This window comes from Saccopteryx leptura, chromosome 3 (genome assembly GCF_036850995.1).
Source record: "Saccopteryx leptura isolate mSacLep1 chromosome 3, mSacLep1_pri_phased_curated, whole genome shotgun sequence".
NCBI classification, from domain to species: domain Eukaryota; kingdom Metazoa; phylum Chordata; class Mammalia; order Chiroptera; family Emballonuridae; genus Saccopteryx; species Saccopteryx leptura.
Window position 1 is genome coordinate 213296208 of NC_089505.1, and position 21392 is coordinate 213317599.

The following is a 21392-nucleotide window of genomic DNA, read 5'->3' on the forward strand; positions in this document are numbered from 1 at the left end:
CTCATATCCACAGTTGCCGGACCCCTCCTATTATTCTTATTAGCTCTTGCCTTTGGACCAATAATCCTTAACAAGCTCCTTGCCTTCCTTAAAGAAAGAATAGATGTAGTGAAATTAATGGTTCTGTCCCAACCTTATACCATTCTTCCCACTGATGAAGAATTAAGGGTTTGATTTATGCCCAAAAGAGATGGGGGAATGTTAGGTTCAGGGAGGTGTGCTGTGGCTGCCAGAGTCTAACTTTTTTTTTTTTTAAATTTTTAATTTTATTTTTTACAGAGACAGGGAGTGAGTCAGAGAGAGGGATAGACAGGGACAGACAGACAGGAACGGAGAGAGAGATGAGAAGCATCAATCATCAGTTTTCCATTGTGCATTGCAACACCTTAGTTGTTCATTGATTGCTTTCTCATATGTGCCTTGACCGTGGGCCTTCAGCAGACCGAGTAATCCCTTGCTGGAGCCAGCGACATTGGGTTCAAGCTGGTGGGCTTTTGCTCAAACCAGATGAGCCCGCGCTCAAGCTGGCGACCTCGGGGTCTCGAACCTGGGTCCTCTGCATCCCAGTCCGACGCTCTATCCACTGCGCCACCGCCTGGTCAGGCCGAGTCTAACTCTTGAAGGAGCAGGAACAGGGAAGTGCTGATAGGGTCCCTGTGAGGCCGAGAACAAAGAGATCAGCACAAAGCTGGGCGAACATCCTGCATTCTATTGGTTAGAGACCCTTATCAGAAGTTTATGTTTGAAATTCGCCACTAAGCTAAGCCCTTCCCCTGTTGCTATGTTGCACGCGACCCCCCCTAGCGAATAGCGAACTGCCACATCTGCTTCTGTATAATGCTTGCTCACTTAGGATATATAAGGACTTAGTTGTAAGCGCCAGGCGCGACTCTCGTTTGTAGCCCCCTGTGGGTACGGTGTCTCCAAACACCTTGAGAGTTTGTCCCTGCGCAGGTTAAACTTGGTCAATAAAGTAAGATCTAACCCCTGAAAGTCTCCGACGTTTGTTCTCACGCTTGGTGGATGCAACAGTGTACAGTATAGTATTCTTATGTCCTTTTCCTTTTTCTGTGGCTTGTTGTTATGTTCTGGATTATGACTTTATTTTATAAAAAGATTTTATTTATTCATTTTAGAGGGAGAGAGAGAAGCAGGGGAGGAGCAGGAAGCATCAACTCCCACTTGTGCCTTGACCAGGCAAGTCCAGGGTTTCAAATGGCGACCTCAGTGTTCCAGGTCGATGCTTTATCCACTGCACCACCACAGGTCAGGCGTAGATTATGATTTTACAACACTGTTAGGTTAGGTAAGTGACTTAGTGTGCTTTGACTTACACCAAAATTTGGGTTCTGTCACTGTTCTAGGAACAGAACTGTGTCATAACCTGAGGACCCCTGTATAGCCCTCTCAAATTGGCTTCTTTCACTTGGCATGGTGCACATTTAAAGTTCCTCTGTGTCTTTTTGTGACTTGATAGTCCTGCTTTATTTTTTCTCCTGGCAATGGTGATTTCTAACATGTTTCTATATATTTTATTTATTTATCATATTTACTGTTTGTCTCCTACACAGGAACATGTTTCATGAGGACAGGGATTCTTGTCTGTTTTGTTCACTGCTATATCCCCAGTGCCTACAATAGTTTTTTACTCAGAGGGTGCTCAAAAAATACATATTGGGCCTGAGCAGGCAGTGGTGCAGTGGATAGAGCATCGGACAGGGATGCAGGGGACCCAGGTTTGAAACCCTGAGGTTGCTGGCTTGAGTGCAGGCACACCAGCTTGAGTGTGGGCTCACCAGCTTGAGCATGGGGTCGCTGGCTTGAACCCAAAGGTCGCTATCTTGAAGCCCAAAGTTGCTGGCTTGAGCAAGGGGTCACTAGCTCTGCTGTAGCTCCCCCCTCCCCCCATCAAGGCCCATTTGAGAAATCAATCAATGAACAACTAAGGTGCCATAATGAAGAGTTGATGCTTCTCATCTCTCTCCCTTCCTGTCTGTCCCTATCTGTCCCTTTCTCTGTCACACACAAAAAAGAAGGAATACATATTGGTTGAATTAAGTGATGGATACATGAATTTACCAAAACTTCCAAACTGCCCTTTTGCTGTTCTGCTTGGCTATCTGACTCCACCCTTACTGGACTATCGCCCCTGAAACAGAAAAGTTCTAGGAAGCTGGTCAGCCACCCCGAGGAGAAGCGTTCCAAGAAGCCGATATTGTAGGACTGCAGAAGGGAGCATACCAGAATTGCTGACGCAACACACACTTGCTCAAAGCTCTCCCTTAACCCTATAAAAAATTTGCCTCAGAATCTGTTTGGGTGCACTTCTCCTGGAAGAGTGCCCCAGCTGGTCTTTCTCCTCTAATAAAGCCTGCACACCTGGTGTTCAAGTGCCGTCTTATTCTTACATTAAGTTAATTCTTAAATGAATGAATACTGCATCTAACTGAAGAACAAACTTCTATCTAGAACCATCCTAGCAAGAGAATCTGTGATATAGTTTTAAGTATTCTGGATACTTTAAGTTTCAAACCTACTGCCTTTGACCTTAGGTAAGTAACCTTACCTAACCTGTCTGTGCTGCAGTTTCCTCAGTAAAAATGAGATAATAATATTTGACAGGGTTGTGGTAAGAATTAAATGAGTTAATACAGCCTGACCACACAGTGGCGCAGTTGATAGAGTGTTGGATTGGGACACCGAGGATCCAGGTTCGAAACCCTGAGGTCACCAGCTTGAGCGAGGGGTTGCTGGCTTGAGCACAGGGTCATAGACATGACCAAAGGTTGCTGGCTTGAAGCCCAAGGTCGCTGGCTTGAGCAAGGAGTCACTCACTCTGCTGTAGCCCCCCCCCCCCCCACCTCAAGGCACATATAACAAAACAATCAATGAACAACTAAGGAGTTGCCTATCTGTCCCTCTCTCTGACTGTCTCTGTCAAAAAATGAAGTAAAATAAAATAAATGTAGTTAATATACATAAAAGTTCTTATAATAGCTCCCACACGTGTAGATGAGCAGTAATTATTATTCCAAAAGGAAGACTCAGAGAAGAGGGTGGGAATTGAATGTTGGTTGGTTGCTGCGACGGAAGAGCACTGTGAGCTGGAAACCTGGAGAAAGAAGGCCAGGTGGGGGGTAGGTACGAATCTCATTTGCCCATCACTTTACAAAGCACTTTTCCATACTCAATGCTTTTAATCCTCACACACACAAAAATGACTGTCAGGTGTATATTATAATCCCCACTTTACCCATGAGAAAACTAGTACAAGGGAAATTGAGCGACTTGCCTGATGGAATCATATGGTAAGTGGAGGCCCCAAGATTCTCATCCAGAAGCTCTGATTCACACCTCAATACAGTCGCAGGCTATCAGCGGTCGCGGGAGAGTCCCGGATCCAGGGGTCCAGTTACCCCTGGCATGGGAACAGAACCACTTTCAATAACCACGCCCTGGTTGTGAGCGGCACTCTGCCGAGGTTCGCCGGCTGGCTAGCTTGCGTAAAGTTACACACAGGGTTTCCAGCTGAATTCTGCAAGTGCGTGCTGATTACAATATCAAGGCAATTCTTTTACCAAGTATCCCTCCCCTTCTCCTGCCTCTAGGGGGCGGGGCAACAAAGCGCGGGAAAACCAGCCTCGACTCCACCCTCACCCTGGAGCAAGGAAAAGAAGAGCTTTTAAATGGGAAATGGGTGTGTGTACGTGTGTATGTGTCCCTCCCCGTTATCCCAGTATTTAGGAAGCCTACCAATGTGCCGCTTTAAGATCCCTTTGGAAACGGCCTAGGCCACGCCAGCACGCAACGTCACCTCTCCCTCACTTCCGGTCTGCAAGCCCGTCCCAAGCTTCAGGTGCCGGTTCCTTGCACATTACAGAACCTCTCCGCTCGTAGTCCTCCCGCAGTGAGGAACTACGGGTGACGCCAACGCCCCTGGAGCTGGCCCGCGCTAGGACTCCCCCCCATTTAGGGTTTATGGCGCTTTAGACAGTAAGAAAACCATAACAGTCAACCAGATGGCGTAATGTTTTGGGATACTTCCCATTCTGTGACTTCTGCACGGCATGAATGACATTTGGGGTTAGCAAACACCCGGTATCCATTCAGAATCGGAGAGATTCCCCTCAAAGTAGTCACCAAAGAGAGGCTGACAATCCCTTACATTTGTATAAAGTGAACTGCAGGGTTTAAGGATCACGGCTAATATGGAATGAGGGGGCGGAGATGCACTTTGGGATAGTCACCGCCTCCAGTAACAAGGCACGGAGTCAGATCGGCTTCTTCCTAAACGACAGTAGCCACGGCCAATCGCCTTTGAGAGCAGGTGGGCCAGGCACAACCAATGCCGAGAGGTATCTTCAGAAGGACAAGTCTTCTCGACCAATGAAACTTGAAAGACTGTGCGGGGCTTGTTCCGAACGGCAGTACTTAAGGCCAACCCAGTGCGGGACAGGGAGGGGCGCAGTACTGAACGACGAGGGGATTGGCCAATGGCGAGTACGAAAGCGGGCAGCCCCGACCGGGAACGCGGAGGGAGCTGAGGCGGGGGGAGGCTGAACGGGAGAGAAGCAGGAAGTAGCGGCGGCAGCGGGGAGGGCGGCGGCGGCGGTAGCAGCTGGAGCGGGCGAGAGACCGCCGCGGCTCAGCCCGCGCTAGGAGCCCGGCAAGTAAGAGCGCTTGGGGTAAATACCCGCCCTTGGCCCCGCCCCCGGGGGGGCGGGTAAACACCCCGCCCCTCCCCCACTTGGTCAACTACCCCCTTCTCTGCGCCGCCACCCTGGGGCGGCTTCTAGGAAGGCCCGGATACCGCCACCAATCCATGGGGCGGATGGGCGAAACTCCCAGCTTGTTGAAAGCACATCCCTTAGCCGGGTAAACGTGGAGGGAGGGTTGGGGTTTCCCAAGTCCTGGCGCTCCAAGCCCAAGAGGCACCTGAAGCGCAGCCCGGGGGCTGGAGGCTGCGGGATGTCGCGACCTAAAATGGTGTCCGAGTCTGAGGGTGGGGGCGGGGGACCTGGGCAGGCAGGAGCAGAGGCTGCACCCCGCCTGGGCGCGGGTCAGCGTCCGGGCCCGGACGGGACTCAAGCTTGCGCCCCGGGCCGTCGCGCGCCTCTGCTCACTCCCCAGTCTCGAGGGAGTTTCTGGAGACTGCGGGAAGAGGAGGCTGCGCTGCGCAGGGAGGCAAGGGGACGAGGTCGGAGTTGGGACGGACCCTAGCTAGATAGCTGCGGGTCTCTACAAGACCGAGCCCCGCCCCGCCCCCCGTTCTCTTTCCACGCGCCTAACCCACTCCCGCGTGGTGCGGGTCCCGGAGTTGCTGCGCGGCAGCTCCCCAAGGGTTTGGCTTGGCTTGACTGAGGCCTGTCCTCTTTTTCGGTCGTCGGTATGAATGAGACAAAGTGCCACACGCCTCAGTTTCCCCTCTGGCTTTTCCTATGTATACCCCGCCCCTTCCTCGCAGCGACGGACATGATTCCAGCGCCGGCCCTTGGCAGGTGGCAGGGACTTAATTCCGCATGCTGCCCAGCTTGGTGACAGTTTAATTCCCCCCCCCCCCCCTCCGCCGCCAGCCCCTCGCCCCCTGCATAGCAGGCCCTGGGCCAGAGAAAGGGCGGTGGGGCCCCATCGGACCCAGGCCAGTTCACCCTCTTCCTGTTTAGCCTCTTCCTTTGGCTCTTGGGGAAGAACAGAGGGAAAGGGGGGGGGGCTGGAACCCCAGAGACGGTGCCACAGGAAGGCCTAGGCAGGAAGGTGCGGGGAGACTCGCCTTGAGCTCTTCTGCTTGGTCTACTGTCTGCTCCTGGCTATCAGATGACCTCTAAGTGATTTGGATGCCAAAGGGGGAATTGCGAGGGGGAGGCGAGTGTGCAGATGTTTTATAATAGCCCCCACTGATCTGTGCTCCACCAACTCTGCCTGAAATGTAGCTTAGGCCTCTCAGGTATGGAGAGCCAGGCAGTGGAGGGCCTAGCGATCCATCGGGGCAGAAGCAAAAGAGATGGAGGGCTTTGTTTAAAGCCAGAGCCTGCATAATTGGGATGGGTGGGTGAGGGGAGGACTCCCCTCTCTTCCTCTAGTTAGTACCCTCTTCCTCCACCTTGGTCCCAGCAATGCCATCTGCCACCTGCTGGGACTATCTCCAGTTACAGTTTAAGACTGGGAAGAGGTGAGAGAATTGGCCCTGGGAAATTGGCTTGTAACCTGCTCAGGGAACGTCTAAGGGCAGAGACTTCTTCAGTTGCTTCTTCCTAGATATAGATCCACTTGTGGGAAAAGCTGGTAAGGGAAGAGACCTGGGTCCCCCACAAGCTCTAGCCTGGCCTTATTGTTTTAGTGACACAGAAGTGTTGTGGGATTTTTTTCTTTTTGTACTGGGCAAGATTGGGGTTGGGTGAGACTTCCTGGGCTACTTGTTGTCAAAGGGAAATAAAAGGGTGGGGAGTGTGAATTAGGGGATAGACTGGGGTGAGGAGGAACTCAAAGCAGAAATGATAGGGGTGAGGGGGCCTGGCTTTTTCCTGTTGTGGCAGCTGTGCTGGATAAACTTGTACCCAGGAGTTTTAGCCCTGGGAGAGCAAGATGTGGAGGTAGGAGGAGAGGGCCCAGGCACTCTGGGGAAGGTAGGTTAGGGAGCCCCTCAAGGTGTTTATTTATGACAGGAGAGGGCCTAGGCTGGGAACCTTGTAACCAGCCCTGTATCTTATTCTAGCTTGATTTCTTGGGCGATTTCCCTGAGTCCACTTCTCTGTTAACCAAGCTGCATCTCCAGGTGTCAGTGATGACCCAAGTGCCCCAGACTTGACCTTACGAAACCCCTGACTCTTGTGTCTGACTCCAGTGCTTTCCAGTGCTTACTCCTTCCCAGTCTGCTGTGACCTGACATGACCTTGTTTGTCCTAGCTGTCATAATTAATTGTATTTTGGGTTCTGTCATGTTTATAATTTTATATGATGTTCAAAATAACCCTATAATATATGGATTACCTGTCCCTTCTTTCATTCAAACAGCAAACATGTGGTAGTGGAGTAACTTGCTTATCCAGCAGGCCATTTGTTAAAGCTGGAACTAGAATCATTTCTTATGTCTTAAGTTATGGCCCCTTTGTATACATGGTTTTTCAGATCTGGACTCTCAGAAGATCCATGAAGAACATGAATGTATTATCCCATGCAGACTTCAATGAGCTCTTAAACCTAGAGCATCATGTCCATCCTCCTCCTTAATAGTAGTATTGAGTAATATTGACTACTTGATTGATTCTGTGCTGGGCACAGCAGGGCTTAGGTGGTTTCAACCAAGTATGCACTGAACTCCCTCCATCTCTATTATTGTTACTTCATATATGTATTTCTGAGAGGTCTCTTTTCCTCTGCTTTCTCTGGATCTTGGTGTCTTCTATGGAAGGTGGACACTACCTTTTTTCCTATTTTAGTGCTTAGCAAACCATGCGCCTCTTCCAACTCTAGGATTTGTGCTATGATGGAGGTGTGCCCAAGTCAGAATGTGCGTAGGTTCTGAGGGATAAATACAGAGAACCTGAGGGAAGAAGTCCAGGGTTTCTATTTTCAGAGATCTCAGTTTTTCCCTCTCTATTTTCATCAGGTCTGGGACCTGCTGCCATGGGAGACATGAAGACTCCTGATTTTGATGACCTCCTTGCTGCCTTTGACATCCCTGACATCGATGCAAATGAAGCCATCCACTCTGGGCCAGAAGAAAACGAGCTGCCAGGAGGCTCAGGGAAGCCAGAACCCAGTGTAGGGGGTGAATCTGGAGAAGCAACAGCAGTGGCTGTAGGAGATGGCCCTGGGGTTTCTGACCATGGCCTGCCATCAGCAGACATCTCAGCAGTCAGTGTCATTGTTAAGAATACTGTGTGTCCTGAGCAGTCTGAGTCTCTGGTTGGAAGTTCAGGAGGGGAAGGGGCCCGGGCTGGGTGTATGACTAAGGAAGGGCCTATGGGGCCTCATCTGATGCAAAATGGTTTTGGGGGCCCTGAGCCATCCCTTCCAGGAAACCCTCACTCTCCAGCTCCTCCCAGTGGGGGTACCTGGAAAGAAAAAGCCATGGAAGGCAAAGCTTCCTTGGACCTCTTTGCTCATTTTGGGCCTGAGCCAGGGGAGGACCCTGATCTCCTGCCTCCCTCTGCACCCTCCCCACTGCGGGAAGGGGCTATGAGCCCACCTCCTTTCCCTTCTCCCTTTGAGCTGGCTCAGGAGAATGGCCCAGCCCTATTGCCTCCTGGTTCTCCCCCACCACTGGGCACCTTGAAGCAGGGAAGCTGCAGCCCCCTTCATTCCCAGGGTATAGCCCGGCTAGGCTCAGGCTCCAGCCCTGAGGCTGCAGGCATCCCTGCCAGCACCTCACCTCCCCAGGTTGCTGGGGTACTTTTCTTCAAGCAGTCTCCAGGACATCAGAGCCCTCTTGCCTCCCCCAAAGTGCCCAGCTGTCAGCCCCTAAAGGAAGAAGTGGATCAGGGGCTGGTGGACAAGACTCCCCCAGGAAGTCCCCAGAGTCCTTCTAGTGGAGCTGAGGCTGCTGACGAGGACAGCAATGACTCCCCTGCCTCCTCTAGCTCTTCTAGGCCCCTCAAGGTGCGGATCAAGACCGTTAAAACATCCTGTGGGAATATCACAAGGACTGTAACCCGGGTCCCCTCAGACTCTGATCCCCCTGCCCCCTTGGCAGAGGGGACTTTCCTGGCTGAGGCTAACCTCCTAAAGCTGTCTCCTGCAGCTCCAACTCCCGAGGGTCCAAAGGTGGTAAGCGTCCAACTGGGTGATGGTACGAGGCTAAAGGGTACCGTGCTGCCTGTGGCCACCATCCAGAATGCAAGTACTGCTATGCTGATGGCGGCCAGTGTGGCCCGCAAAGCTGTGGTTCTGCCTGGGGGCACTGCCACCACCCCTAAGACAATGGCTAAGAATGTGCTAGGTCTAGTGCCCCAAGCCCTGCCCAAGGCTGATGGTCGGGCTGGGCTGGGGCTGGGGGGACAGAAAGTGAATGGTGCCTCGGTGGTGATGGTACAGCCTTCCAAGCCAGCTACCGTGCCAGGTGCAGGGGGTGGTACAGTGATCTCACGGACCCAGTCCAGCCTGGTAGAGGCCTTCAACAAAATCCTCAACAGCAAGAACCTGCTGCCTGCCTACCGGCCAAACCTGAGTCCACCTGCTGAGGCTGGGCTGGCCCTGCCTCCAACAGGCTACCGCTGCCTCGAGTGTGGGGATGCCTTCTCATTGGAGAAGAGCCTGGCACGACATTATGACCGCAGGAGCATGCGCATCGAGGTCACCTGCAATCACTGTGCCCGCCGCCTGGTCTTCTTCAACAAGTGCAGCCTGCTACTGCATGCCCGGGAGCACAAGGACAAGGGGCTTGTCATGCAGTGCTCACATCTGGTTATGAGGCCTGTAGCCCTTGACCAGATGGTGGGGCAGCCGGACATCATGCCCCTGCTGGCTGTCCCACCTGCCCTTGGGCCTCCAGCCTTGCCTGCCTTGGGCAAGGGTGATGGAGCTATCACCACCTCCTCCATTTCCACAGTTGTTGCTGAGGCTCCTGTGCTGCCGCTCTCAGCTGAGCCGCCCATTGCCCCTGTCACCTCTGCTTACACATGCTTTCGCTGCCTGGAGTGCAAGGAGCAGTGCCGGGACAAGGCTGGCATGGCTGCCCACTTCCAGCAGCTTGGGCCCTCTGCTCCTGGGGCCACCAGCAATGTGAGTTACCTTTCACTGCCTTTCCTTGGGAAGGGAATAGACGGGGTAGGATCTAGAAAAGGAGAAGGGGCTTGGTTAGAAGTAATGGGGGACAGGCCACTCTTCCCCTACTTACTTTGTTTCAACCCCCTTGACAGGTATGCCCAACCTGCCCTATGATGCTCCCCAGTCACTGCAGCTTCAGTGCCCACCAGCGCATGCATAAGAATCGACCTCCCCACGTCTGCCCTGAGTGTGGGGGCAACTTCCTGCAAGCCAATTTTCAGACCCATCTCCGGGAAGCCTGTCTGCATTTCTCTCGCCGTGTAGGATACAGGTGCCTCCCACTTCTGCTCATATTATCTCCACACTCCCCCGTGCATTTGCTGGTTTCATGGTTCCTAACACCAGTCTTTCAGGTGGCTCCTGCAGGGCCCCCGTCTTTCCTGCTCCATCCCTTGGCTGTGTTGTGCTGGTGCACAGCAGGGCCCCTCTGGAGCTCCAGCTTTGCCTCCACAGGCCTCCTTTGGGGATTGGGTTTCTGCAGCTTCCTCTGGTCTCCACCTTGCTCAGGCTCCACTGCTGATTAACTTCTCAAAGTCCCATCCAGTCCTCAAGGATGAGCGTGGGGTGGAGGAGGGCATGGAGATGGTCTACCTCACCACCATGCCTCCCATGTCCTTCCCAAAGGTGCCCTAGCTGTGCAGTGGTGTTTGGGGGTGTGAACTCCATCAAGTCGCACATCCAGACGTCGCACTGTGAAGTTTTCCATAAGTGCCCCATTTGCCCCATGGCCTTCAAGTCTGCACCTAGTGCCCACGCCCATGTCTACACCCAGCATCCCAGCTTCCACACGCAGCAGGCCAAGTGAGACCTGGGACAGGAATGAGGTAGGGGGGGGGCTGGAGGGGTTGGGCCCTGATAAGGCAGGGTTTGCAGTGTACTCTTCACCTGTACAGGATGATCTACAAGTGCGCCATGTGTGACACTGTCTTCACTCACAAGCCCTTGCTCTCCTCACACTTCGACCAGCACTTGCTGCCCCAGCGTGTCAGCGTCTTCAAGTGCCCGTCTTGTCCTCTGCTTTTTGCCCAAAAAAGGACCATGCTGGACCATCTCAAGGTATTGAGGACTGGAGTTGAGGGCTGGAGAGGGGGTGCTCAGTGGTGTTGACCTGGTGCAGGGGTTATATAACCTTTATGAAGTGGGAGCAGGGGAGAAAAGAGGCTTTTGGCAAAGCCAGGTGCTCCCCCACAACAGCCATCTCCTTTGTCTTCCTCTCACAGAATACCCATCAGTCTGGTCGTTTAGGAGAGGAAACTGCTGGGAAAGGGGCCGAGGGTCCCCTTCTGACCCCCAAGGCTGAGCCCGAGGAGCTGGCTGTGTCTCGGGGAGAAGCAGCTGCCCCTACAGAGGAGTCATCTTCATCCTCAGAAGAGGAGGAACGACCCAGCTCCCCAGAGCCCCCTCGTCCAACCAAACGGCCCCAGCGGGACCTAGGGAGCAAAGGCACTAAGGGTGGGAGCGGGGGCCCTGGGGGCTGGACTTGTGGCCTTTGTCACTCCTGGTTCCCAGAGCGTGACGAGTATGTGGCTCACATGAAGAAGGAGCATGGCAAGGTAAGCAAGATGGGCTGAAGGGCAGCCTCAGAATTGTCCTGTGTGGCAGTGGGGCTGGGTCCTGCGCCCTGGAACCTGGCTCTGAGATTCCTTACCCTCTTCTTTCCTAGTCAGTGAAAAAGTTTCCATGTCGCCTGTGTGAGCGATCCTTCTGTTCTGCCCCCAGCCTGAGGCGCCACGTCAGGGTCAATCATGAAGGTATCAAGCGAGTTTACCCATGCAGGTAACTCTTTCTCTTACCCTTTCCTCTTTCTGACCAGCAGGTGACACATTCAGCCCCATTCCCTAACCCGCACCTCCCAAAGTGCATTCCCACCTGCCTCTTGTCTGAGTGGACTGAAGTTTAAGGTCTCCCTCTGTTCTGGAGTCCCCTTCCTCTCAAGCCATTGATCTTGGTTTTTGGGTGGTGCCCTTGGTGTCCACCTGTTCACTCTGCCCCTCTAGGTATTGTACAGAGGGAAAACGCACCTTCAGCAGCCGCTTGATCCTGGAGAAACACGTCCAGGTCCGGCATGGCTTGCCGCTCGGGGACCAGTCTCCTGGCCGGGGGAGTATTGTGGTTCGAGGCCTTGGTGCCAGAGGCCAGGTAGGCAGAGAGTGCCCCACCCCCCACTGTTAGGGCTGTGGGAGTGGGAACCTGCAGGGGGTTGTAGATACTGGCCTCTAGGAGCTAGGTGGGGGTTCCAGGGTCACTGGGGGTGATGAGGAGCCCAGTTTCTTCACTGTCTTCTCCAGGGGCCAGGACGGAAACGTCGCCAGTCCTCTGACTCTTGCAGTGAGGAGCCTGACAGCACAACACCTCCAGCCAAGTCCCCCAGGGGTGGACCCGGGTTGGGAGGCCCCCTGCGCTACGGGAGCAGTGGCTCAGTGGAGCAGAGCCTCATGGTGGGATTGAGGGTGGATGGCGGTACTCAGCAGTGCCTCGACTGTGGCTTATGCTTTGCCTCCCCTGGCTCCCTGAGCCGGCATCGCTTCATCAGTCACAAGAAGAAACGGGGTGCGGGTAGTGCTGGTGGCCTGGGACTGGGGGATGGGGAGGAAGAGGCCCCTCCTCCATCAAGGTCCGATCCAGATGGTGGAGATTCACCATTGGTTGCTCCTGGAGGCCCACTGACCTGTAAGGTCTGTGGTAAGAGCTGTGACAGCCCTCTCAACCTCAAGACCCATTTCCGCACACATGGCATGGCGTTCATCAGGGCTCGGCAAGGGGGTAGTGGGGACAACTAGGCCCTAGACTTAGACTGATCAGTCCCTCCCTCTTCCCAGGGAGCCTGGGTCACTGCTGCTGCCTGGGAGTTTCATTATAATTCACATTTTGTTCAGCTCCTCTCCCCAACCCCCCGAGACAACAAACTTGAGCATTATAGTTAATTCAGTCCCTGTTTTGGGTTTGGCCCTTGGATCTTCCAGTCTTACTTTCTTAACACTAATTAGGCTCCTGCTGCAGACCCTGTGTGGGACTAGGGGTGGGAGGATGGGACTTTCTTAGGCCTGCTAGACAGGTCCAGGGGAGGACAGTGCTGGGACAGTCAGGACACACTCCACAACCCCTGCAAGCAGACTGCAGTCCTGGCCCTGCCCTAGCATCACTCCTAGACTCCCTCCCCAGCCCCTACAGTGCCTTTCACTCCCCTCTCCCAGAAATCCGGGGGGGGGGGGGGGGGGGGGGGTTTGGGTTGGTAGGGATGAGTCCTGTCAAGGGAGGCCCAGGGAGAGGAGGGGACAGGTTCTCAGGAATCCTTTATTATTGTAGTAATAATACTAAGTGGGGAAATGGGAGGGAGAAAACCAGACCATTAAAACTGCTCGTGGTTTAATCCCCTTTCAGGCTCTTGATGTGACTTGGACAATTGGACTTGATGGAGGGTGGCTTTTTCCCTGGGAAGAAGTACTGATGGAATAAGGCAGGGAAAAAGCAATCTTCCTTCCCCTTGTTCTGTGTGATGTCTTTTGTATCCTGGACACTGAGGCATATGTTGACTCATCACTCAATGCCCCCCCCCCCCAATATAGCTCAGAAATGACACCGATGGCTAACTAAGGAGTTTATTTCAAACAAAACTTAAAAAAAAGTGAGAGCTATTTCCCTGGGTGTGGGCAAGGGATCATGGCCGGGATTCTCTGGCTAGGCCAATACCCTCTCATACTAGAGGGTTGGGATAACTCTTCCTGGCCTCTGTGGTGGGGAACCCAGGCAAGTGCAGGACCCTGTGCCACAGCCTACCTACCAAAGGGAGCCTAGGCTAGGAGGCAGTTCCTGGGAAGAAACGGCATGGGGGACAGCAGCATGGCCAAAGTCAAACCACAGGATTAGTCTTAAATACCAAGAACCCACTCTTCTCCCCTTCCTGGGACCCAAGACAGATTAAGAAGATGGTGTGTGGAAAGAACCTCTTAGACCCTGGAGAGATGAAAGGCTCAGTGTCCTCACATTTATCACTTCTCTGGAGGCAGTGAGTCCTAGAGTGTCAGGTGGTAATAATGACACCACTGAGAGAAGCAAGTCTGGACCCCACAGCTGGCTCTCCTACCCCCTGGCAAGCTCTAGTCACATGATCCTTTGTACTTCTTGTCTCCCATTTCCCTTGGGTGGATGGATGAGTAGGTGGGGTTTCTCCCAGGGAGGGCCCCCTGAATGCCCCACCACTCTGGGGCCTGAGAAAGAGGGTGTCACATGATGCCGTTGGTGAGGTACTGGAAGCCGTCATAGAGTTTGGTTGTGATAGACCGCATGCTGCCATCCACCATCTGCTCCACCAGAAGCTGGAGCTGCTCCTCAGTCATGCTCATGTGGAACCTCTCTTTGAGGTTGCGGATGGTGCTGGAGCCATGGAAGCAAGGAAGCTGAGAACCTGGAGGCAGTGAAGGCAAAGGGTCATGGGGAGAAAGGAGGGTGGGACAGTAGTAACAGTCATAGCAAATAACTTTGACCCCCAAGCATGTGAATGCAATTCTGCTTGGGCAGAGAAGGGAGAACTGATCAGAGGCCCTATCTTTGTCTCATACTCCTAAACCCCTCTAGGTGAGGGCAGAGGACCAACACACAGCTCCCCTAGTAATGGGTGAGGGAGTCTTAAGACCAGAGGGAAGGCTGGTCCTGAACTGGGCACTTATCTGGTTGTAGGACTCTGCCTATGCTATGTCTGACACAGATGACCTGGGCCACCTTCACCTTGGGCCAGACAGGGATGCTGAGGAACTGCGACAATCTGTGGGGTGTGGGCAGGGATGGAGAGGAGGAGACTGGCAGCTCAGATGGGTGAACACTGCAACCTAAAGAAGAGGGGTGGGGACAAGAGCCCAGAGGGCTAGGAGAGGAAGGACCTGGACAAAAGATGAATGAGGACATAGCACTGTGGGGTAGATAGAGGTGACAGACTTAGTTCAGAGCAGGAGTGAGTATCAGAACAGGGAAGGACCTGAGGCCAGGGCAATTGGAGATCAAAGCCCAATGGGGAGGAAAGTAGTGACTGGAAATACTTAAGCTGGTGAAGAGCCAAGTGATGGGAGAAAAACTCGAGTTGGATAAGGATGGGAGATGGGATTGTTCTCTATGAGCAGCCCTAGGAGGTAGTTTCTGGGGCTTCCACCCATCTACCCTCAGGAACCTAGCTGTCAGGAGGCATGTAAAAGGAGAAACGGCCCTGGATCAGAGCTGGAAACCCTTTGGGAAGCCCTGCCTGCCTGGGGTCCTGAGGTGGAATGAACTTCCTGGAATTCCATACTGGGCACTGCCCTATGGTCAAACACCTGGCCTCTTCCCAGCCCTACCTTGTTGCATGATCTCCACAATCTGCACCACCTTGTCCATGTGTTTCCGAGCAGCAATCAACCCCTGCAGCATCAACATCTTGTAGTAGTTGAACATGTCACCATCCAGGCCGCCCATGACCTGGGAGGGGAGGGGAGGGGAGGAGAAGAGAGGAGAGGGTTGTAGGTGTCAGGGGGCTCAATGTCCCAAAACCAGCCAGAACTCCTTCCACCAGGGCAAACACGCCAAACCCCATTACTTCCCAACCCTCTCAGGCAGGAAGCCGCCCAGGACACCCAGCTTCCCTTTGACTTACTGCCATTTCTGTTCTGTTCATCCCTAATTTGGCAGGAACCCATCAGCTTCCCCTCCCACGACAGAGAAAACTCAGTGAGGCACCTCTCCTTCGTCACTCACGTCCACAAACTCTGTGGTCAGCTTAAAGGCTGATGTCTCAAAGCCCAGGTTTCGAGGTGAGCTGGACAGGATGAAGCCGAAGTCGATATGGATGATATGGCCTTCTGCGTCCAAAAGAATGTTCCCATTGTGTCTGAGGAGGGGGCAAAGGAGTGGAAGAGGCAGTAGTAAGTTTGCCTGAGGCAGCAGCCTCAAGCTGCAACACACTGGCCACATGACACCAGGCAGGGGAGTCCCCTGCCATGTTTCCTGGGGCCTGTAACTCTGGGTCCAATCTCTTAGGACTTAAAGCTAGCAGCAGAAACAGGGAATGAGAAAAGTAAACAGCTAACAAACTTCACAGTTCAAGCAGTGGGCTCAGAGGAAGCCTCAAGTCAGAACCTCATTACCTGTATTTATCTGTGATTCCTATCAGCCCAAGCAGGTCAGAGCTAGGAGTGGCAGGTGGGAGGAGTTTATATGTAAAATTGTGTGGGGGGCATCAAGGGTAAATTTTAACTGGTAAAGTCATTACAGTAAGCTGCAATCACCACAGGCAAACTGAAGGAAGCAGATTGAATTAAAGAAGATGAGTCCAGGTCTTTGTGATTCCCATATGAATGGCCAGTAGGAGGAACAATTAACATGCTAAGCATGTGAAGCCTGGCCCATTCAGGATAACCGCCTTCCTCAGTGTCAATGGAGGCTTTGTTAGGCTAAGAGCTCAAGGTCTGAGTACTACCTTCTCTGGGGTTGGTGTGACTGGCCCAAATGAGAGTGGGGTAGGGGAGGGTAGAGGGTTGGAGGAAGGAAGAGCCCAGTCCCATCTGAGTCCTTTCTGCTCTGGGGAAGCTCTACAAACTTAACCACAAAGGCACAATCTTGAGAGCCAAAAAGGTTCTATGAGATGTCTTAGCTCAACCTCTCATTTCACAGGTGAGGGAACAGGCGCTGAGAGAAGTATTTAGCTATCCAAGGTCCAAAGATCTGTGAGGGCAGCTTCTCTCTTTTCTTAACTGCTGGACATAGTTGGGGACTCATTCTGAAGTGGTTAAAGAGATCTTAAACGTGCTTCCCATTTGGAGCCCTGTGCATTGTTGCCAGTTCTTTCCGCTGGCTGATTTCATTCATGCCTCAACTGGATCTATTACTTTGAGTTATTAGGAAAGGTTTTTTGTCTGCCTGTTTGTTCCCTCACCCCCGTTTTTTTCCCTTTTCCAAGTAAAAGGAGGGATAATAGATTCCTGCATGAGCCCTGACCAGGATCCCCCTGGCAATCCCTGTCTGCAGCCATGCTCCTACGGAGGAGGCTCCCCAGAGCCACCCTCAGCACCTGGGCTGATGCGCTCGAACCAATCAAAGCAATTGAGCCATAGCAGTAGGAGAGGAAGAGAGAAAAAGGGAATGAGGAGGGGTGGAGAAGCAGATGCTTGCTTCTCCTGTGTGCCCTGATTGGGAATTAAACCTGGGACATCCACATGCCGGGCTGATGCTCTACCACTGAGCCAACCAGCCAGGGCTCCCTCACCCCCCTTTTTAAAAAGTGTTTTTTCATTTTTTTACTTATTGATTTTGAGAGAGAGAAACACTGACTTATTGTTTCACTTGTTTATGCCCTTGTATGTGCCCTGGCCAGGGATCGAACTTGCAACCTTGGCATATTGGGGCAATGCTCTAGCCAACTGAGCTACCCGGCCACCCCCCCCCCCACTTCCTCTTTAAAGGATGGACTCTAATCTTCTAAACATCTTTGTTTCCTAAAGGAAAGCCCAGAGGCCTGAATAGCACCTGCTTCCCTGCCACCCATTTAGCAATCCTGCTACTAGCTCTAGGCTCTCTGGGCCCTGGATTCAAATCCCTGACTCTTTAGGAACAGTCTAAAAAGCTTGTAAATAATATTTCTCTTCAGCTCTCTAATGCAGGGCCTCCACTGGGTTCATCTGTAGGGTTGGCCAGGTGGAATGAGCGCAGGTTCTGAAAGCTCCCCAATCCTCAGTTCCCTCACAGGAAACACCCGTCCGACAAGGTTTCAGCTGGTTTCAATATAAGACTGTGAGGCCACGGCACGTAATAGATGCTCTGTTAGCTAGTTCTTAAAGTGCTACCACATCACTTGGAGCTCTGGAAGCTCAGGCCACTGTGTTTCTGCCTTCCCAGGGCAGCTGCCCTATGCCCAGTGGGAAGTATTAACTCACAGGAGCATTCAGAGTATTGACCTTGAGTCAGTCTGGGTGGAATTACCTTTGTACGATATGCTGTTCACCTTTATGCGAATGAAGCTGGGCCTCATAAAGATCATGTGATATTGAAAATGACAGCAAAACGAAAAATACCTACAAGTTCTGAAAATCATAGGTTGGAATAAAAGGAGATTTCAGGGCTGGGAATTTCAACTTGATCTCTGCCATGCCTCTCATACCCACCCTTTTGCTCTCAGTCACTAGTCCCCTCAGGTCAGGACTCATTACCTCTTGCTTTGTTGCTAAAGCCTAACCTCACCCACAGTGCCACAGGGTGCACTTACTAAACAGATGGGGTCATGTCATTCCACCACCTGCAAAATAAAACTCCTCAGCCTCATCGGGCAGGCCCTTTAATTTGGCCTCTACTTATCTGCCTGACATTACTGCCTACTATTCTCCTGCCAGGCAGCAGAGCACAAGCTTTAATCACATTGATTTGTTCCTTGGCCTGGAGAATCCTTCCCCCCATAGCTTTCTCTGCCCTCATCCTGCAGGAGGCTGCTCGCTCAGACCCTTGTTTCTCCCATTATTCCTTCATGTTTTTGCCTCTTTGTGCTAGTAGTACATGTCAGTCTACTTCCTTGGTTTAATGGCTTGTGAGCATGTCTGTCTCTGTTTAAAACATATTGTTTCGTCTTTTACATCTTGGGAGATGGAAGGTGATGATGAGTATATGAGAACTACAACATGAAAGGACAGAGAGAACCCTAGAAAAAAGGTTAGGATGAGGGGCAGGAATTTACTTACCTGTCCTTGACTTGTAGCAGGTAGCAGACCAAGCAGTAGCCAGCGCAGCTTTGCACAAAATTGCGCTGGGCACTGAGGAATGCCTCTGTGGTATAACTGCCATGCTCCTGAAGGAAGTAATCAAGTAAGGAGAGCTGTGACTGTTTCTTCACCTGGTGGATGGACACAGCATTGACCACTGGTTCAATCATGCCACTGTCGGCCGAAATCACAAGAATCTTGTATGGCTTGATCCAGAGGGGCACTCGCTCCTGTTCCCAAATGGACTGTGAGGAGACACAGAAGCATGGGGACCATCATCTTTCATTCAGATTGGGGGGGAGGCTACAATCTCCCTCTGTCCACAACCTTGGATGGTCCCCAGTCTTGGTTGCCTTGGATTCTAGGCCATAGAGTGAGTAAAATTCACTGAGGACCAGGGAGTTTTTAAAGGAAGTCCAGGGCCTAACAAAACACAAGGAGTTATGTGGGAACAGGCATGTTATAGGTAAACAGGCCCCTAAAGGCAGAGAGAACAGGAAACCACACAAGTAGCAAGAGTGGGAGCTATTAATCCAAGTTCAAAGAATAGGAGAAATACGAATAAGGATTTAAGTCCATAGGAAGCTTCTCTGAAAAATGAAAATGTTTTAAAGTCTGGATTAAACAGGTGAAGTTGCTGGCAGGCAGCCAACCCCAGGGATCAGGGGATTGACATCTCAGCACACTGCAATCCATTTATGAAGACAACCACATGGGAGTTTTTGTTTTGTTTTAAAGTTTTTATTTATTGATTTTAGAGAGAAGACAGAAAGGCAGAGGGAGGAGCAGGAAGCATCAACTCATAGTTGCTTCTCATATGTGCCTTGACTGGGCAAACCTGGGGTTTCGAACCAGCAACATCAGCATGCTAGGTCAACCCTCTATCCACTGTGCCAACACAGGTCAGGTGGGAGTTTTTATTTATTTACTTATTTAATTCTTATTGAATTTATTGGACAGTGGCCCTAGCTGGTTGGCTCAGTAGAGCATCAGCCCAATGTGTGGAAGTCCCAGGTTCAATTCCCAGATGGCATACAGGAAAGTGACCATCTGCTTCTCTACCCTTTCCTATCCCCTTCTCTCTCCCTCTTTCTTTCTCCCTCCCACAGACATAGCTCCATTGATTTGAGCCGGTTGGCTGGGCCACTGAGGATGGCCTCGTGGAGCCTCTGCCTCAGGTGCTAAAAATAGCTAAAAATAGGTAGGTTTTGAGCATGGCCCCAGATGGGCAGAGCATAGGCCACAGATGGGTTGCTGGGTGCATCCTGGGCAGGGCACATGCGGGAGTCTGTCTCATTATCTCTTCTCTCACTTGGAAAAAGAAGAAAACTATTGGAATGACAATTGCTAATTATATAGGTTTCAGGTGTATAATTCTATATAAAACTTCCATCTGTATATTATATTGTGAGTTCACCACCCAAAGTCAAGACCTGTAGTAGCACAGTGGATAAAGCGTCAACCTGTATGCTGAGGTTGCTGGTTTGAAATCTTAGGCTTGCCAAGTCAAGGCACCAAGGCACATATGAGTCAACTATGAGTTGATGCTTCCTACTTCTCCACATCCCCCTTTTTCTCTCTCTCTCCTCTCTCTAAAAATAAATAATTAAAATCTTAAAAGGAAAAAAAATTTTTGGCCCTGACCAGTTGGCTCAGTGGTCGAGCGTCAGCCTGGCATGCAGGAGTCCCGGGTTCGATTCCCAGCCAGGGCACACAGGAGAAGTGCCCATCTGCTTCTCCACCCCTCCCCCTCTCCTTCCTCTCTGTCTCTCTCTTTCCTTCCCACAGCCAAGGCTCCATTGGAGCAAAGATGGCCCGGGCGCTGAGGATGGCTCCATGGCCTCTGCCTCAGGCGCTAGAGTGGCTCTGGTTGCAGCAGAGTTACGCCCCAGATGGGCAGAGCATCGCCCTCTGGTGGGCGTGCCGGGTGGATCCCGGTCGGGCGCATGCAGGAGTCTGTCTGACTGCCTCCCAGTTTCTAGCTTCAGAAAAATACAAAAAAAAATAATTAGTTAAAAAAAATTTTTTTTAAGTGAGGAAGGGAGACAGAGAAAGACTCCCACATGCACCCCAACTGGGATCCACCTAGCAATCCCCGTCTTGGGATGATGCTCTGCCCATCTGTGGCCTATGCCCGCAACCGAGCTATTTTTAGCTCCTAAGGTGGAGACTCCATGGAGCCATCCTTGTGCCTGGGCCAATGAGCTCAAGCCAAACTAACGGAGCCACAGCTGCGGGGGTGGGGTTTGGGGGTAGAAAGGAGAGAGAGAAGGGGGAAGGGGAGGGGTGGAGAAAAGATGGTCGCTTCTCCTGTGTGCCCTGACCAGGAATCAAACCCAGGACTTCTACACACTGGGCTGACGCTCTACCACTGAGCAAACTGGCCAGGGCCTTCAATAATTAAAATCTTAAAAAAAAACAAAGGGCAAGTCTTCCGTCACTGTTTACCCCCCCCCCCCCCCTTCCCTCTGGTAATCACTATCCAGTCCGTGTCTGACTTTTTCAGACAGGAGTTTTGACTAAGGACTAAGAACCCTGAAGTTTGGTGATCAGAACAGGTACAAATTACCAAAGGGCCACAAGAGGTTGCTGTGGAGCTGTTTTGTAGGGAAGTTTTAGTTTAATCTGCATCCAATTAAGACCTGGGCAAGAAGCTGATCTTCAGTAGAACTCCCTGCAGAGTGACCTGTGTGATCACCTCAGGTGAGATGTAGTTAAGCTGAGTTCCTCTTCCTTCTCTGTCCCTTTTCTTACCTGCAGTTGCTTCAACACCTGGAAGGCCAGCAGCTCCTGCCGAAGATCATCCCCACACTTGACAATGACTGACAGGAGCCGCCAATTGGGGAGATGGCCATAGGGGGAGCCCTCTCTGATCCGCCTGCATCAGGGAGAAGCAAAAGGTGTCAAAGGGTGATG

General features: G+C 52.0%; 2 protein-coding genes across 8 annotated transcripts in view; one reads left to right on the plus strand and one right to left on the minus strand.

Moving 5' to 3' along the window:
• The first annotated feature begins 4507 nt into the window (after window positions 1-4507).
• On the plus strand, window positions 4508-13307 carry ZNF687 (zinc finger protein 687). 3 transcript variants are annotated; one of them, XM_066377464.1, is made up of 9 exons: window positions 4508-4685; window positions 7607-9720; window positions 9858-10036; window positions 10390-10566; window positions 10659-10821; window positions 10986-11318; window positions 11429-11541; window positions 11763-11904; window positions 12054-13307. In XM_066377464.1, exons 2-9 carry the CDS (start codon window positions 7624-7626, stop codon window positions 12543-12545), a joined length of 3696 nt encoding a protein of 1231 aa, XP_066233561.1. In that variant the 5' UTR covers window positions 4508-4685; window positions 7607-7623; the 3' UTR covers window positions 12546-13307. The 3 variants fall into 3 exon arrangements, with proteins under 3 accessions (XP_066233561.1, XP_066233560.1, XP_066233563.1); XM_066377463.1 differs by having other exon boundaries at window positions 4508-4670; XM_066377466.1 differs by lacking the exon at window positions 4508-4685 and adding an exon at window positions 4756-4875.
• Window positions 13308-13348: 41 nt separating this feature from the next.
• The window catches only part of PI4KB (phosphatidylinositol 4-kinase beta), a 32603-nt gene continuing 24559 nt past the window's right edge, over window positions 13349-21392 (minus strand). For all 5 annotated transcript variants that reach the window (XM_066377468.1, XM_066377467.1, XM_066377469.1 and 2 more), the window contains 5 exons: window positions 21231-21354; window positions 18456-18721; window positions 15487-15619; window positions 15090-15210; window positions 13349-14170 (listed from right to left, as the gene is read on the minus strand). In XM_066377468.1, the coding sequence (XP_066233565.1) occupies window positions 13989-14170; window positions 15090-15210; window positions 15487-15619; window positions 18456-18721; window positions 21231-21354 (826 nt within the window). In that variant the 3' untranslated portion in view covers window positions 13349-13988. The remainder of the gene's footprint in view (window positions 14171-15089; window positions 15211-15486; window positions 15620-18455; window positions 18722-21230; window positions 21355-21392) is intronic.

What these genes read in the sequence shown, in the direction of transcription:
- ZNF687 (XM_066377464.1), top strand. Translation starts at nt 7,624, where the DNA reads ATGGGAGACATGAAGACTCCTGATTTTGATGACCTCCTTGCTGCCTTT. An exon ending in CCATGCTGGACCATCTCAAG is followed by an intron (nt 10,822 to 10,985) that starts GTATTGAGGACT and finishes TTCCTCTCACAG; the next exon opens with AATACCCATCAGTCTGGTCG. An exon ending in TGAAGAAGGAGCATGGCAAG is followed by an intron (nt 11,319 to 11,428) that starts GTAAGCAAGATG and finishes CTTCTTTCCTAG; the next exon opens with TCAGTGAAAAAGTTTCCATG.